This window comes from Quercus robur, chromosome 10 (genome assembly GCF_932294415.1).
Source record: "Quercus robur chromosome 10, dhQueRobu3.1, whole genome shotgun sequence".
Classification (NCBI taxonomy): domain Eukaryota; kingdom Viridiplantae; phylum Streptophyta; class Magnoliopsida; order Fagales; family Fagaceae; genus Quercus; species Quercus robur.
Window position 1 is genome coordinate 961,833 of NC_065543.1, and position 17,149 is coordinate 978,981.

At 37.8% G+C, this 17,149-nt stretch overlaps 2 protein-coding genes across 2 annotated transcripts; both read left to right on the forward strand.

Annotated features, from left to right (window-relative positions):
• Positions 1–805: 805 nt before the first annotated feature.
• LOC126702765 (putative disease resistance protein RGA3) lies at positions 806–4,254 on the forward strand. The gene is made up of 2 exons (XM_050401587.1): positions 806–946; positions 2,011–4,254. Exons 1-2 carry the CDS (start codon positions 806–808, stop codon positions 4,252–4,254), a joined length of 2,385 nt encoding a protein of 794 aa, XP_050257544.1.
• On the forward strand, positions 3,902–6,986 carry LOC126701833 (putative disease resistance RPP13-like protein 1). The gene is made up of 3 exons (XM_050400241.1): positions 3,902–5,079; positions 5,975–6,049; positions 6,549–6,986. Exons 1-2 carry the CDS (start codon positions 4,274–4,276, stop codon positions 6,021–6,023), a joined length of 855 nt encoding a protein of 284 aa, XP_050256198.1. The 5' UTR covers positions 3,902–4,273; the 3' UTR covers positions 6,024–6,049; positions 6,549–6,986.
• Positions 6,987–17,149: the final 10,163 nt, after the last annotated feature.

Sequence of the window (17,149 nt, forward strand, 5' to 3'; positions counted from 1 at the left end):
GAGTCAGTCCGGTTGACAAGGTCGTCAAGATCGCTGGACACTCGCCCCTTGAGAGCGTTCATCAGGACTTCCATCTGTTCCTTCATCGCCTGCATCTCCGCGATGATGGGTTGTGGAGCTGTATCCGTCACTGAAGGGATGCTAGCGTCCCGTCGCACTTGTTTGCTCGGGGCGTTACTCTCCTGTGGTCCGTCATTATTTCTCCTTTCCTCACTGTTCCCTTCTTGATCTTCTCCTTGACTATTCACCGCGGCACTCTTTTGATTCAGCTGCTCTACCAGGTCGTGGTTTTATTTGGTGAGGCGCTCCACGGCTGCGGCGAGCGTCTTGACCTGTCTCTCGAGGGCAGTCGTAGGGGCTTCTTCTTGGACGTCATTTGTGGTTGCCATCGAGCGTGTGAGTACCATGTAACTCTTTTGTCTAGGAAACGCGATTCCCACAGACGGCGCCAACTGATGACGTCTAAAATTGTCACCAATGGGTCACACCGTACTCGCGACTCGAATCGAACCTGCACGACAAGAACAATCGACGGAAGTCCTTCGGAGAGCACCGGTGTGGTGCCGGCCAAAGGTTCTCCGACGGTCAAGTTAGAATTGTTCTGTTTTACTTAGAGCGTTAGAGAGGGTCAATTAAAGCGTACCTCGATCCCTGAGGGTGGCAGGCCTTTTATAGTGATAAAGGGTTGACTTTTCTCCTTGGTTTCCAAACCTTTTCAATGTGGGATTCTCATACAAATTCCCTTGAGCGTAGTGAGTCAAGATTTCCGTTTTCGGATCATGGGCCCTTACTGGGCCTGTCAGCGATGGGCCTTCAAAGCGCGTGGGATACCCCTTGCACAGGCCCAACAGTCCCAACCCGTCAGGCCCGTTCAAGTGGGCCCGTCAAGCAGGGCCGTCAGGCCCGTTCAGGTGGGCCCGTCGGGCCCATCAGATGGGCCCGTCAGGTATGCCGCATTTCTAACCGTCTTCAAATTGTGAATTAATAAGAAATATAAATTACAACTTAATGAGAGAGGAAGCACAAAACTAAGGACTTTTCAGAAAATAGTTTCTAGAAACCTGTATTGTTATTTATTTTTTCTTTTCTTTTTCACTTTTCTATTTTATTTCTTGGCTGAATTAATATTTTGATTAACACAACGAAAGGCAACAGAACCCCTTCCATCTAATTCTATCTCCTCAACTAACAAAGACAGAGGAGAGGGCTATACTAGTTGTTAATTAACATGATCGAACATGAGACAGACTTAAAAAATATAAGGATAAATTTAGTTTGATATCAAGAGGATAGACCATTTCGGAGAAGCTGCTGAATAGAAGGATTGCAAACAGGATTACTATATTATTTCACTAATTTTTATCTGAATTAATTTATATCTGATTTTGATATTGTGTTATTTATTTATTGCAAGGAAAAAGAAATATGGGTAGACAGAGAGATCAATTTTGGGATCATGCTAAGAATGAAAATGGCCGTTTCAAATGTAATTATTGTCAACAAGATTTTCCTGGAGGTGCATCAAGGATTAAAGCACACTTGGCCGGAATTCCAGGTCATGACATTAAGGCATGTAATGCCGTGCCTCAAGATGTTCAAGAAAAAGCTCAAGCAACCCAAAAAAAAAGAGAAGCTCAAGTAACTCAAGGGACCAACAAAAAACTTAAAAGTGTATCAACCTCAACTTCAAAATCAAAAACTAAGACAATTAAAATTGTCACACAGGTGATTCTCTAGTCCCAACTCTATACATAGTTGTTTATTTCTAACAGTTCCAATACTTTTTAGGAAAAATATTAGTACACACTGGTGGTTGCACACAACCCTACACACACACTTTTTGCACTGAAATCTAATTTCAGTGCAAACAGTGTGTGTGCACAACAACAAGTGTGAAATAAACATTGCTCTACTTTTTAACCCTTTGCAAATATTTTCACACTATTTTCTCTTTGTGTAGGGTAAGGAAGAATATAGGGCTGAAATTATCCTCAATGATGTTGTGGACAGACTAATAGCCAAAGTGTCTTCACTTGCACTGAGTATATTGATTTTGAGTTGAGTTTCAAGGTGGAGTTGATAAATCTTCTTGAAACATTATTCAAGATTAAATTCGTGTTAGGTGATGCTCAAAAGAGGCAGTCAAGTGATGAGTCTATGGGGATTTGGTTAACGGAGCTTAGAAATGTAGCTTATGATGCTGATAATGTGCTAGATGAGTTTAGCTATGAGAGTTTTTGGCAAAAGGTATGGATTCAAAATCAAATGATGGATCAGGTACGTAACTTTTCATTATGCAATCTTGATAAAGTTAAGACCATCAAACAATTGTTGGATATAATTGTGAATGATGTAGCTAACTCTGATCTTAGAATGGAGTTGGTGAGTTCAGTCCCCAAAATTAGTTTGGACATGAATATAGACTCCCTCCTCGATGATTCAAAAGTTATAGGAAGAGAATATGATATCAAAAAAATAGTAAACTTACTTATTAGTTCAAGCAATCAAAAGGATATCTCTGTTCTCCCTATAGTGGGTATGGCAGGTATCGGAAAGACAACTTTAGCGAAACTTGTGTATAACAATGAACTGTTAAAGAAACATTTTGATGTACTAGCGTGGGTAAATGTTGGTAAAAATTTTGATGTTGAAGGGATTTTAAGAGAGATTCTTAAATCTCTTGGAGAAGACTTGGGTGATTGTTGGGGGCGAAAAAATTTTGATAAAGTACTTGAAATATGTGCAGAAATTTTGTGGGCGAAAAAATATCTTCTCATACTTGATGATGTGCAAAATGAAGATCCTAAGAAATGGGATACTTTAAAGGGTTACTTATTAAAGTTTAATTCCAATACAGGAAATAATATTGTTATTACAACTTGTAGTGATAATGTGGGGCAAATCATGAAGATACATCCCCCACATCACTTAGAGAAGTTATCAAAAGATGATTGTTGGTCTATAATGAAAAAAAGAACATTCATAGATGGAAGAATTCCATTAGATTTGGAGGTTATTGGCAGGGAAATTGCTAAAAGATGTGGAGGGGTTCCATTGACTGCAAGAGTTTTAGGGGGAATAATGTGCTTTAAATTTGATAAAAGCAAATGGCTGGAGATCCAAAATAATAAAATTTGGGATTTGTTGGATGAAGATAATAGTGACATCTTTCATGTGCTTAAGTTATGCTTTGATCATCTTCCAACGCCATCTTTAAAACGATGTTTTGCATATTGTGCAATATTCCCTAAAGATTATGACATGCAAAAGGATGAATTAATTCAGTATTGGATGGCTGAAGGGTTTCTTGAGCCTGCTAAAGAAGCTAATATGGTGATGGAAGATATTGGCAACATGTATTTCAATATTTTGTTGGCCACTTCCTTTTTCCAAAATGCTAGAAAGGATGCCTACGGTAATATTATTAGCTGCAAAATGCATGATTTGGTGCATGACTTTGCACTCTCAATTTCAAAATTTGAAACTCTAATCTGGGAGCAAGATTCAGTGGATAATGGTAGTAGCATACACCCTTTATTTGCCCGACTTGATGGCAAAACAACACTAGGAAGTTCATTTAGTGAAGTTGATTATACAAAATTGCGCACGTTAATTTCAGAAAATTTCAACTTTGACATCATGTCATCAAATTTTAAATGCTTACGTGTTTTAAAATTATCCAGGGATGGTAGAATGGAGTTGCCAGATTCAATTGAGCAATTAATACATTTGAGGCTTCTTCACATCTCAAACTCCTTTACTATATTATTACCAAAATCCATCACCAAACTCTACAATTTGCAAACTTTAAGAATTGAAGGCGATGTAGAAGAGCTTCCGGAAGACCTAAGCAATTTGATTAACTTAAGACATATTCATATTAATTCTTCTATAGAAAAACCTAAAAATATTGGGCGGTTGACTTGCCTTCAAACATTGCAATTTTTTTGTGTGGGTCCAGATGAAGGTTATCGGATTAAAGAATTGGGATGTTTGAAGAATCTCAGAGGAGAAATAAAAATAAGGAATCTAGGGTACGTGGACGGTGAGGAAGAAGCCAAAAGTGCAAAATTAAAAGAAAAGGAAATATTCAACTTGGGATTATACTGGGATCAGGGTTCTGATAAAGATGAAAAGGTGTTGGAAGGCCTCTATCCTCACCCAAATTTGAAAAGCTTAACAATCAAATCCTATAGCGGAAAGAAATTCCCAGCGGGTTGTTGGTTTGTCTTCGCTATATCACAATTTGATTGAGATCAATTTGAGATATTGTATGGAATGTGAAGAAGTTCCCACTCTGGGGCAATTACCCTGTCTTAGGGTTCTTGAAATAATAGGAATGGGGAAGGTAAGATGTATAGGAAGTGAGTATAACTTTTACAGTGATGGAAGTTACAGAAATACTACTACATTATTTCCGGCATTGAGAATACTCAAATTGGAGGGGATGAAAACCCTAGAAGAGTGGAAGGATGCAAAGGAGTTGACAACCGCAGATGAGGTGTTGTTGGTGTTTCCTTGCCTTGAGGAGTTGACCCTTAGAAGTTGTTATAAACTGAGAGATTTGCCAGAATCACTGCACACCTGCGTTTCCCTTCAAAAGTTGGTAGTACAGGATTGTCATAAGCTAAGGTCATTGCCAGGTGTCCCATCCATAATAAGGTGTGGTATTGAAGACCTACACAGTGGGTTACAGTGTGTTGAATATTTGGAGAATGGTTATTGTCGTCTGCCTTCTTCTTCTACCTCCTCCATTCACCCCTCCCTCCAAAAGCTAAAGCTCAAATTGTATTCTCTCAACTCTCTCTTGGTCCTGGACCAAATTCAATATTTCATTGCCCTTAAAATTCTGTGGATAGAGGGATCTTATCAGATGGCAGCTTTGCCAGAGTGGTTGGGCAATCTTTCCTCTCTTCAATGGCTGTGTATTGTGAGTTGCTGGAATTTGGTGCATCTGCCCACCGAGGAAACCATGCGACGCCTCACCCAATTGAAAACGCTGATCATTTATGAATGCCCCAAATTTGAAGACAATGAGCGGATCAAGATTAGCCACGTTCCATGGGTTAAAATCAATCAGTAAGTCTACTCATACTACCCAACTATTTCCTCTTCTTTTATTCTCTTATATTTGTAATGGGTGAGAGTATTCTGGTATAAATACTTAATTGGACCCGATTAAGAAAATATATAGATACTACAATTTGGGTTAATGGTTCTTCAAATAAATAGTACAAATTAATCTCACAAACCCTTCTGCTTACACTTAATAAATCCAATTCTGTTTTTTTTTTTTTTTTTTTTTTCAATTTATGAAATTATTTGCAATCATTTGAAAAAAGCTTTTAAAACAAGAGTTTAATTAGAAATTTTGTGATGGCTACTATTCAAATTGGCTTGCCGCTATTCAAATTTTTGTTGCTGCAAATTACCAAATAATTAGAAGCATAGTCTATTTAACAATTTTTTGATTGTTACCTATTGTCTTGCTACTATCGAATTTCTGTTTGCTAGCCTATTTTCTTTCTACAAATTTTTCTAGACATTGGGAAATTTGGAATATTGAATCAATCACTGTTAGAGCTGTCCACATACTCATTATTTCGCTTAGCATTTTGATACTGTAAGAGTTCATGGATCAGTTCTTTTGCTTACGGCTGTCTAAAACTTGACAGTAGATTTTATTGATTTGCACTGGGTCATAATTGCTCTGTTTATGAGGGTGGATTTATTGTGGAAAATGGTGCTTAGTTGCATAAGAATGAGAAATTGGGTGGGTGAAGGTCTTGCTGATTTTTCATTTCATGTTTGGGTTGGGAGGTCAGTTTTACTAAGGGACCAGGAAATTATGTGATCCTCATTCCTACTACTACAAGCAATTTTTTTTTTTTTTGGGTAAAATTAAAATTAAAATTTCAAACAGCATTGAAGGTGCTGATGGTTCTAATATAGATATGGTTTTTACCTTTTGAAGGGAGGAGCCATATTGCTCTGATTTCAAACAGCAAGAAGTTTGCTTCTAATTTACTTGATGACAACCGATGCCAAGGTACTTCAGGTTTTCTTTCACTTACCATTTCAATTATGTGTACATAATTTACTTCGTAATTGGTCATTTACAAAACCCAATTCAGTTCAATGCTCAGTAAGTCTACTCATACTACCCTATATCCTCTTCTATTCTCTTATATTCGTAATGGGTGAGAGTATTCCTGATATGAATATTAATTGGATGCCACTAATGAAATATATAAATACTACAATTTGGTTTAATGGTTTTGAAATAAATAGTAGAATTAATCTCACCAAAGAGTTTTATGTCAAACCATTAATTCATATTTATTTAACATATTTTGCAGCATAGCTTTTGTGTATCTTCAAATTTTAGCTCTATTTTATTGTGGTTCTTCCATTATGGTTGGATTTCTTTTTGCATATCAAATATTTCTCAGAAACTAAGAAAGTTTTTAGGATTTCATTTGAATTATTGCATTTACTTATGTTTTCATATTCTTTGTTAATATTCAACTCTGATCTGTTTGTTACAGTTGCACTCCCTGCATTGAAAATTTCGCAATACTAAAGTTGTTGTGCATGGGAGAGGAGGATTCTAGAAAAATTTTCTACAAGACCAGATACTTTCAAGCCAAAATTGGAAGGTTGTTTCAACTCCAATTTTGATGAAATTTCCTAATGAAAAGAGCTTCGTGTTGACTGGTGACTGGTGTTGTTACTTGAAATTCCTCTCCATTTGCTTGAATGCTAAAGCCCACTTGGTGGGATCTTTTCTTCTTTTTATTATTGTTGGTATCTTAGTGTGATGAATATTTGTTGTAATCCAAGAATGACATGTTTTTGTTTTCTTTGTAGCCGATAACGTTTGTTTTAGAGAAGATTGTTGTAAACTCATATTCTATAGTGGAAGATTTTACTGGACTAGGTCCCGTGGTTTTTTCCTTCTCATTGAAGGGTTTTCCACGTAAAAATTTGGTGTCTTGATTATGGATTGTTGCTGAATTATTTATTTATATTTATTATTGTGCTTTGCTAATTTATTTGAAATATCCATCAAATTTGCACAAAGAAGGAAAAAGCAAATAATTATGTGTTGAATTAATTGGCTATCATTATCCATATGCGGTATAGGAAATATTTTTCAACCAAATGCAGGAGGATTTTTTTTTTTTTAAATGTCTTACTGCCTTCACTTCAATGTCACCCCTCCATGCCTCCATTTGGATTTTGAGTTACCATTTTGTTTGCATTTGAAAGATAAACTTATAAAAGCCATGATGTAGGCAACTGAACAAGGACTCGTGTTATCATAATGCATGCTTCTTGGTGAAGTGAACCTAGCGGGAATCATCATAGTTTGTGACTTTGTTCCATTTCCATCTGAATAAGGACACATACTTTGCCCTCGTTTCATTCCTTCTTTCTTTATCAGGCCAAACTGACGGCAATTAGGGCAAAGAGGTTTGCTAGGGGGTGTTTTATTTTTTTGCTATATAACATTTAAAACGGGCCGAAGCCCACCAACCCATTCTCATTGAGAAATTCAGGCTTGATAGAAGATTAATCCATTGAAGCTCTTGAAGTGCATCTTGAAAACAAGTTCATTGGAGGTGGTCCTTTAGATAGAGGCGTCAGTTGGAAGACACTAGTGCTGAGGTTGTCAACTCAATAACTTGCATCAAAGTTGGATATCCAGGATGCTATTGCTACTTGATACTTCTTTGAAATGAAGAAGGAAAAAAAAAGGTAGGACTAGCTAGGAAGTCTAGAGGTTGTGTATGATATGTGTTTGTCAATTCCACAGTTCCTTCTCATCATATAGATGAGTACAGGAGAAGGGTGGCAATCTTAATCTTGAATATTTCTTATCCTTTCATGCTATCAATTCCATTGCACTACTCTGCACTTATAGAGTTGCACATTGTTCTACCTTTAAAAAAGAGTACAAGGTTTTTTTTTTTTTTTTTTTCTTCAAAATTTTTTGGGGCATGCAAAATGTCCTATGCAATGTACATATAATATTTAAGTTACTTCATATTTCGTACTTCTATAAACCTCTATAGCTATTTTGTACATTAGTGTATGGTTTTCCCTTGGAATTTTGGTTGTAGAAATTATATATTTTCCACTGTTGGTTTAAAACAGTTGCAGATATAATTTTGTCATGCACTGCAGTAATTGGTTTTCATAACTTGTGAATCAGGTCTTAAACATGGATAGGCATGAGTATATGTTGTTCAGGTCCTATTCAAGGTTATCGATTCCGTATCGTATCGGCTGGTACGGCCGGAATATACCGTACTGGCCAGCAATCTGGTACGCTCGACCCCCCTGTTTCGTACCAGAAAAAATACCAGCCGTACCAGTGAAATCCGGCTGTACCGGCCGGTAATTGGATACCGGACCGAAACATGAAATATATCTTCTTCTTTTTTTCTTTTTTTTTTCTTTTTTTTTTTTCTTTTAGTTGATGTTAAAGTTTAAAACTATGAATTATTTGTGAAAGTTCAAAAACGTGTACCAATACACTTTTGAACGTTTAGACCCCCAAAAATTAACTTAACCAACACAAGCAATATGTTAAACAACAAGTGTGCGGAAACTTAACATATTCTATAATGTGAAATAGGATAAAAACTATCTAAGCCATAACATAATAAAATCACAGCAGATAATAAAAAGGCAGAGATAGAGAGGAAGGAAGATGCAAACACAAAGATAACACCCGATGTGTTATCGAAGAGGAAACCGAAGACCTCGGCGAAAAACCTCTCCGCCGCCCTCCAAGCGGTAATCAATCCACTAGAAAATACAGTTGGGATACAAGGACAGCAATAGACCCTCCAAGCCTAATCTACCCAGTGCACCTAAGCCCTCCAAGCTTCTTGCTCCAACGAGGTTGCGCCGAACCTTTTTCTTTTCTAGCTTTCCGGATTCCGCTATTAGACCGTAGCATCAACCAATGAATATTGGCTCCTTCCTAACTGCTTCCCAGAACTCCAAACGACTGTCTCACAGAGATGATAATGGTGAGAACCAGGTTTGGTATAATGCCTCTCAAGGTTTTGACAATGGAGAGGAAGAGAGTGAGGGATTTTGATGAGACTCTAAGGTAGGGATTGTGTGTGAAACAATCTTGTTTTTCTTTAGGGTTTCTCTCTCAAAATTCTCTCTGGAAGCTCTCTTTCAATCGTGGGTTAAAGGGGTATTTATACTGGAGTGAAGAGGAATGTGAAACGTCAGGATTTTACAAAACAGGGGTGGCTCGCGGCTTGACTAAGTCGCGAGATCCAGTCGTGAGTTAACCGTATGGCCAGTTGTCCTGTTTTGTCCTGTAATGCTCCAGCTAGCATGACTGTTCATCTTCCAGCATGCTTGGCACGTGTGCAGCTTCTGGCGGCTTGCAGCCGCGAGTCCACCCGCGAGTCCCAGCCGCGACACTCTGTTTTCTTGCACACTCTTTAGCAATCTTCACTCTATCTCACTCACTACCCTTACAACAAACCCACCTAAATACAGGGTTACTAAATGCTGAATTACAAGCAAATTTGGCACGGAATAAAGCCAATTAGATGGTTGAATAAATTCAACCTTACAATCTCCCCCTTTGGCTATTCCGTGACAAAACCCCTAAAACAGACTCTAGACTTAACATGTGAGTTGGGAACAGTTGAACAAAACTCACTCACACCTAACTCTAGAAGCTGTGAAGCACTTGAATCATATGAACATAAACTCCTGAAACACAACAATACACCATGATCATTGTAAGCAGAAAATTATAAATGCATATGAAACAGGCAATAAGAGATCAAGCAAAGATGGAGTTAATAAACAAACCATGGCTTGATCAACCAAGTGAACACCACAAGGTAGTGATCACAATGCTCATTCACACTTGGAATGAACACAAGGACATACAAGTTAACAAGCACAAGGCAAGACACTTGTATGCTCAACACTCAACCAATGCATAGCACACAAGGCATATGCATCTAGGAACAATCCTACAAGGGCACAAGAGTGACAGTACATAAACCAAAATGCAGAACATTTAGATTAAGGTACTGATTACAACATAGCATAAAGGCTGCACTTAAGCAAGGTACATACCATAAAGCCTACAAACTATGCATAAAACATTAACCCTAAAAGCTTACAAAAGCACATGGGTACAGACCAACAAATAACCTGAATAACATCAACAAAATATATTAAAGTTTAAACCAAGAGTGTTAAGAGTTAGGAACATCTATACACCAAAACACAGTGTATCAAAACCATAAAAACCATAAGTTTAGCAGATAAGACTAAGAACAAAAGTATGACAAAAGTATGTGTGTACTCCCCCTATCACTATGCACACTTCCCTTTGAACTTTTCTCCCCCTTACTGAATGCTCTCCCCCTTTTTGTCACGAATAGCTAAAGACTCTCGTCCAACTTTCGTTGAATCTCATCTAGCTGATTCTCCATAGTCTCGAGGCGCATTTGGACATGGTTGTTTGTGGAGTAGAGAAGTGCCACAAGCTCATCAACGCGTTTCTGAATATGCTCAAGTACGCTGCCAACTCTGTCAGTATGAGAAGCAGTTTGTGCTTGCGGAATACCAGCCGGTGAAGCTTCAGGAACAGCACGTGATGCTGATGTGGTATGTGCAGGTGTCTCTGAGTCAGGGGCAGATGAAGTAACCGGAGAGATGTGAGCACTTCTTGGTGATTTAGAGGAGTGACTTCTGCTCGCTTGAAGAGTGAACAAGGAAATGGGACGTTGACGAGTCAGCATTTTACCATCTGCAGGAGGAATAATGCCTGCACTAAGAATGAGTTTCATGACGAGACTGCAAAATGGAATGATTCCTCGAGCTGTAGATCGATACGCGGTCTTCCTCAAGTTGTAGTAGATGTGAGCACATATATCAATGGGGGCTCCTGTAATGAGGTCACACAGAAATATAGCTCTCCCAAGATTGATGAATGTAGTGTTGGACAGTGGGTAGAGATTGGTGAACATGATCAACTTCAGTGTGGTCAGCTCAGGTGCAAACTTTGCGGTGCTGATGGAAGTTCCTGCACTGGATACCTCATGATCGTGTCCTAGGATTTGTAAAATTTCTCCAACCTCTGGATTTCGTTCATCATAGGGAGTTAAATTCACATTCTGAGGTCTGGTGATGCCGAGAAGATCTGCGATGGAATCTGGGGTAACACAAAACTCTGTTCCTCTGACCCAGAAAATGAGGTTAGGTCCAAGATCAGTTGCATTGGAGAAGCATTCTTTGACCAGCTCATCCATTGGATCATCAAAGTTTCCGAACAAGTTTGCCCAGTCTCGTTTCTCAAAGATTCGAGGGATGAAAGTAGTCCCTAAGGTGTTGAACTCTACTACCCGTTCCACTATAGTGGTTGACTTGTCAAACACATTTGAGTAGGCGTGTGAGTTAAGGGGAACTCTGAATCTATCCTCATTGGGATCTTGAGATGCCTGAGATGATAGACGAGTCCTTTTAGCAACTGGTGTTGCTGGTTCGTCAGCAACAATGTCTTTACCCCTAGAAGATCGACGAGACATCTGCAAGAGAACAGGCCAACAGAAAAGAACCAAGCAACAAAACCCCACAAAAAGATTGTCAACAAGATTCAGTGGAAACAATATTTCAATATATAAACACAAATTGAAGATAGTGCAGACCCAACCAAAACTTCCAACAATACACAGAGGCACAAACTAATACGTGTATCAAACTTGGTGAAAGTGCACCAAGACAAAGATAGACGGCACAACTGACAAAACTGTCATTGAGACAGGTTAACATGACCATGATATGCAATAAGATACAGCATTTGAACATTTAGAGCAGATAACATAAATCACTCCATCAGAGGCATGAACATGGGAAAAATATTTCAATCATGAAGAAACCAAACATCCACACTGAAGCACGTGGATGAGAGACATTATGTTATCATAACCACTCAGTGACCAAAACCAAACACCAACATCAATATTTAGGCAAGTGTAATGAGTAAGTCAAATAGACACCAAACCCATTTCAGAAAAGATTCTCAGATTCAATCATAGGCAAAAATCAGAACAATGAAATACACATTGTGACTGCTCAGCATGAAAACAGGTGAGAACAATATCAAACAAGACACTCCATACCCATTACACATAGAGATAAGTATAACGAATACAGTACCAGTCCAAACAGTAACAGAAATATGCAGGAAAAAGAAACTGAGATTGAGAAAGCAAAAACCCATACCTTTTCTTGATGATTTGGATAAGAAACGAAGCACCAAAAGGGTTTAAAAAAAAAAAGGATTCATGAAGTGTTTGGGAGGAAGAACAGTTTAGAGAGAAGATGAACAGTCACAAAAATTCGAGGGAAAAACTGAAAAAGTTTAAAAACTGCTCCTGTTTCTGCAAAACACGCGATTTTCGCGACTGGATTAAGTCGCCACACAGTCGCCAGCTCAAGCCGCCAAAGCACTCAAGAACAAAATTTTGAAAAATTTTTTTTAAGTGTTTTTCGCGACTGGAAGGTCTACCCGCGAGTGAGTCGCGAGCTGAGCCGCGAAAATCTCTGAGTGATCCTCGCGACTGGACCTTCCACTCGCGAACAAGTCGCCAAAAATGACCAGCGAAGATGCGACTGAGTTTCGCGACTTGACATACCCGCAACTGAGCTAGCATGACTGTTTTGTCCTGTAGTGCTCCAGCTAGCATGACTGTTCATCTTCCAGCATGCTTGGCACGTGTGCATCTTCTGGCGGGTTGAAGCCGCGAGTCCACCCGCGAGTCCCAGCCGCGACACTCTGTTTTCTTGCACACTCTTGAGCAATCTTCACTCTATCTCACTCACTACCCTTACAGCAATCCCACCTAAATACAGGGTTACTAAATGCTGAATTACAAGCAAATTTGGCACGGAATAAAGCCAATTAGATGGTTGAATAAATTCAACCTTACATGAAGTGCCGTTTATTTTAGCTATGGACTATTAAAAAATAGTTTTTTTATAGACCAAAAAAAAAAAAAAGGAATTTTCGAGTTGGAAACTATTATTTTTTAATTTAGAAAAATAGTTTTTTAATTAGCCCACATGGCACACAAGTAATATAAAAAAAATAATATTTTAATATTATCGTTAGCTACATTAGGAATCAAATTGACATATAGTATAAACGTCATGAATCAAGTATATAGTTTATCATTTAAAAAAAAAAAAAGTATATAGTGTATCCAAAAATGTTAGGTTCTAAAAGTTTAGAACAATTGGCAAATAGTGAACACAAACTTGTCTAGATATAGATCTTAGAGTCTATAGGTATTATTAGACAATGCTCAAGATGATTCAAGTCAAGATTCAAGAACATACAAGCTGTAGGAAGAAGATTTCATAATCGGTCTGGTTCGATTGATCGAAAGAAAGGTTCCATCGATCGAAAGTCGTATTTGCAAAATTTTAATTAAACCCAAACAGCAGTTCAAGCCCATTAAGGATTAGGGTTTCTAATCTACTTCTCCCAGTATATAAAAGAAACCCTAAGCATGTTTTTATGAGGCTTTTCAGAGAGAGAAGAGTGTGCCTCTTTTGTTTTTAGAGTTTTGCTCCTAAAAAGCTCTCTCATATCTTCTGCCAGTGTTATTACTTGAGAAATCTCATGATCCAGTATTGTAGAAGTTGCTGCCTTCTCTAGTCATCAAAGGTGCTGATGATCTAAACCTTCAAGGGTGGTCTTGGAGTCACAAACAGGAGAGATTGTGTTGCTAAACCTTTGAGTGGGATCTCAAAGTCACAAACGTGGGTGTTTGTGTTTTGCAAAGGCTAAAGAAAGAAGGAGTCTGTGATCTCGGAGCTTGCACGTGGTCATGTCAGTAAGTTTCTACTGGTGGGTAGTAATAAGATGTTAGTGGTCTAAGTCGCTATTGTAAAACTTTGATTCTTTCTAGTAGATTTGCTTTTTACCTTGAGGATAGCTAGGTTAAATCCTCCCTAGGTTTTTTACTGGTTTGGTTTTCCTGGGTTATCATATCATTTTGTTTTTTTTTTTTTTTTTTTTCCGCTGTTATACATTGATATGATATATTTGTGTTAACCTAGATTTGTTAATTTGACTAAGTAATCACTTGGCTAATTTCCTAGGTTAATCTGATTGTGGTTTTAAGGGGTCTAAAAACATACAAAAAATATTCTAATAACCCGAATTTGGATCTCCAAAAATAGGAATTTTGCATACATTTTAGTGACAACAGAGAGAGAGAGAGAGAGAGAGAGAGAGAGAGAGAGAGAGAGAGAGAGAGAGAGAGAGAGAGAGAGAGAGAGAAGGAAAAGACAATCTTAATAAATATAATGACAGATACTGTAGAAACGCTTGTTTGAATGAATGTGCAATGATTTTTTTTGAAAATAACTATAAAAGCCAAACTATTTTATTAGTTAGCCAAGGTTTGAAACTATTTTGGTATCTAACAACTCAAGTGTAACAAACTCGATTTTGTATTGCTAAATTGAGTACAATAAACTTGATTTCAACATCATGCTGTAGCTGAGGTGGACACTTGGTCCACGTAGGCACCGAACTCGAGTCAAAAGGACTTAATTATGTCATATAGAAATCGAGCCCTATGGACTCAATTTAGTAACGCAGAGATCAAAACGCAAAGATCAACAATGAAGAAGAAAGAAGCAACGATGCAAAACCCAGCAACCAAAGTGCTGATTCTAACCAAACCCAGGCGACGAAAGCTTCAGGCGATGGAAATCGGATCGGACGTGTGGTTTCTCACCGCTGCTCCAGTGGAGGAGAAGAACACGTTGGAGTGGAGAGTGGGTTTGATTTGTTTTGGATTTGATTTATATATGGGTTTTTGGGGCTTGGAAGTGGAGAGTGGGACAGCTTTTGGAGAAAGTAAAAAAAGGAAAGGAAGAACAAGAAAGTCACTCAATTGCTGAAGCAAAACTAAATTGAGCCCTATGGACTTGATTTCTAGATGATTGAACTCGAGTTCGTTTGACTCGAGTTCTATTGAGTTCTATGTCTACGTGGACAAATTTCCACGTCAACTGCAGCATGATGTTAAAATCGAGTTTATTGTACTCGATTTAGCAATCCAAAACGAGTTTGTTACACTAAAGTTGTTAAATATCAAAATAGTTTCAAACCTTGGCTAACGATTTTTTTTATTTTAAATAACTATAAAACCCAAACTATATTGTTAGTTAGCCAAGGTTTGAAACTATTTTGGTTTCTAACAATTCGAGTCTAGAGGACTCGATTTTGGGGTTATAAAATTGTACTTGATTTTCCTATTGTGCCAGCAGCTGAGTTGGACAAAGTGTCCACATAGGCCGGAAATCAAGTCTAATGGACTCAGTTTTTGTTCATTGAAATCGTGTACAATATACTCGTTTTTTGTTCATGGAACTCAAGCTCAAAGGAGTCGTTTTTTATCCATGGAAATCGAGTCCAAAGGACTTGCTTTCTTTTAATAAAAATCAAGTCCAAAGGACTCGTTTTTTGTTCATGGAACTCGAGCCCAGAGGACTCATTTTTTGTTTAACCACCTACCCAAAAATGCCCAACGCTCATTACACTCACCTCACACACCTCACAACACTCAAACCAAACACACTGACTCTCTCACACTCACTCTTTCCACACACACCTCACAACACTCAAACCCAAACACACTGAAGCACTCTCACCTCGCGCCGTCACTCACACTCAAAACCCATACACACCTCATAGTATACACTCAAACCCAAACATGCCTCACTCTCACTCTTACTCTCACCTCGCGCCGTCCACTTCGAGTCTCAAACCGGTCCTCACAACAGATCACTCACACTCAAAACCCACACTGGTCCGGTCTCTCTCACTCTTCAAACCCAAATACACTCAAACCTCACTAGTCCAGTCTCTCACTCTTCAAACCCACTCTCACTCTTCAAACCTCGCACCACTCCGATTCCTCTCACTCACTCATTCTTCAAACCTTGCGCCAACCACTCAACCTCGTCACTCTTATACTGCCATGTTATATAACTTCAATTCCTACTTTAGAATTCGAAAACCTCATAAGTTTACTGCTTTCTTACATTCTCATACATGTGTTTGTGGCAATAGTGTTTAGTTTAATGGGCAAGAGGTTAGCTATATTATTTCCTTGAAAACCCATTAGCTTGTATTGGACTTGTTGCATTTTATTCATTACTAGACGTAGACTTACGCAATGCGCGGGGAAAAAAAACTATTTACTGTAGTGAAAAATACTATTTCTCTTTTAAGAACTCAAATAATAAAGCTAAAAGCTAATGATTAATTAAACCAATATAATTTTTTCCTATCAAGGGTCTTAAATTTAAGTATGAATTTCAAATTTGTGTGTTTTCTATAACAGGAAGTCTCAAACAGTAGGATGATTAAATAAAGATGGATTGAGTATAATATTATTAATAGAAATAGTTTTTTTTTTTTTTTTTTTTTAAAAAACCAATAAAATGGACCAAAAATGGAATTGTGATTAAAAGTTAAAAGTGAAATTTCAAGTTCTATTACAATCTCTCACAACATATTTGGTTCACAAACTACAATCATTGTTACTCATACGGAGTTTGGATTATGCACCTATACTTGCAGTTTAGAATTTTGACATTGAAATTGATAGATGGTAAATTCTCTTTAGAATCATGCATATCCTTTGAGACCTCAACTACTTCAAATACTTTGTTTTATCCACATGACTCCTGGAATCAAAACTCAAATTGAAATAATAAGGTCATCACCATAAAATATAAATGCCTCTAATTTGACAATAAGATCCTACAAACTAATCACTCACCAAATACAATTATTCCTACCAATCATAACTATTTGAGCCAAATATCACAACTAAAAATCATTTAGATGGAGACAGAGAAATCAGGAATGAAACAAAATTCCTACAGAATGCAATATAGAAAGAGAGGCAGAGACAAACCAACTCTTAGGAACAAAAGTGCAAGAGCGTGTCAGCAAAAAATTAAGACTTGAAGAGACGCCCAAAGAACCAAAAGAGAAGACCATGGTGCTTGATTAAACTTAGGTTCCACTTACAACATTACAAACCACTTAGCTGCCAAGTGC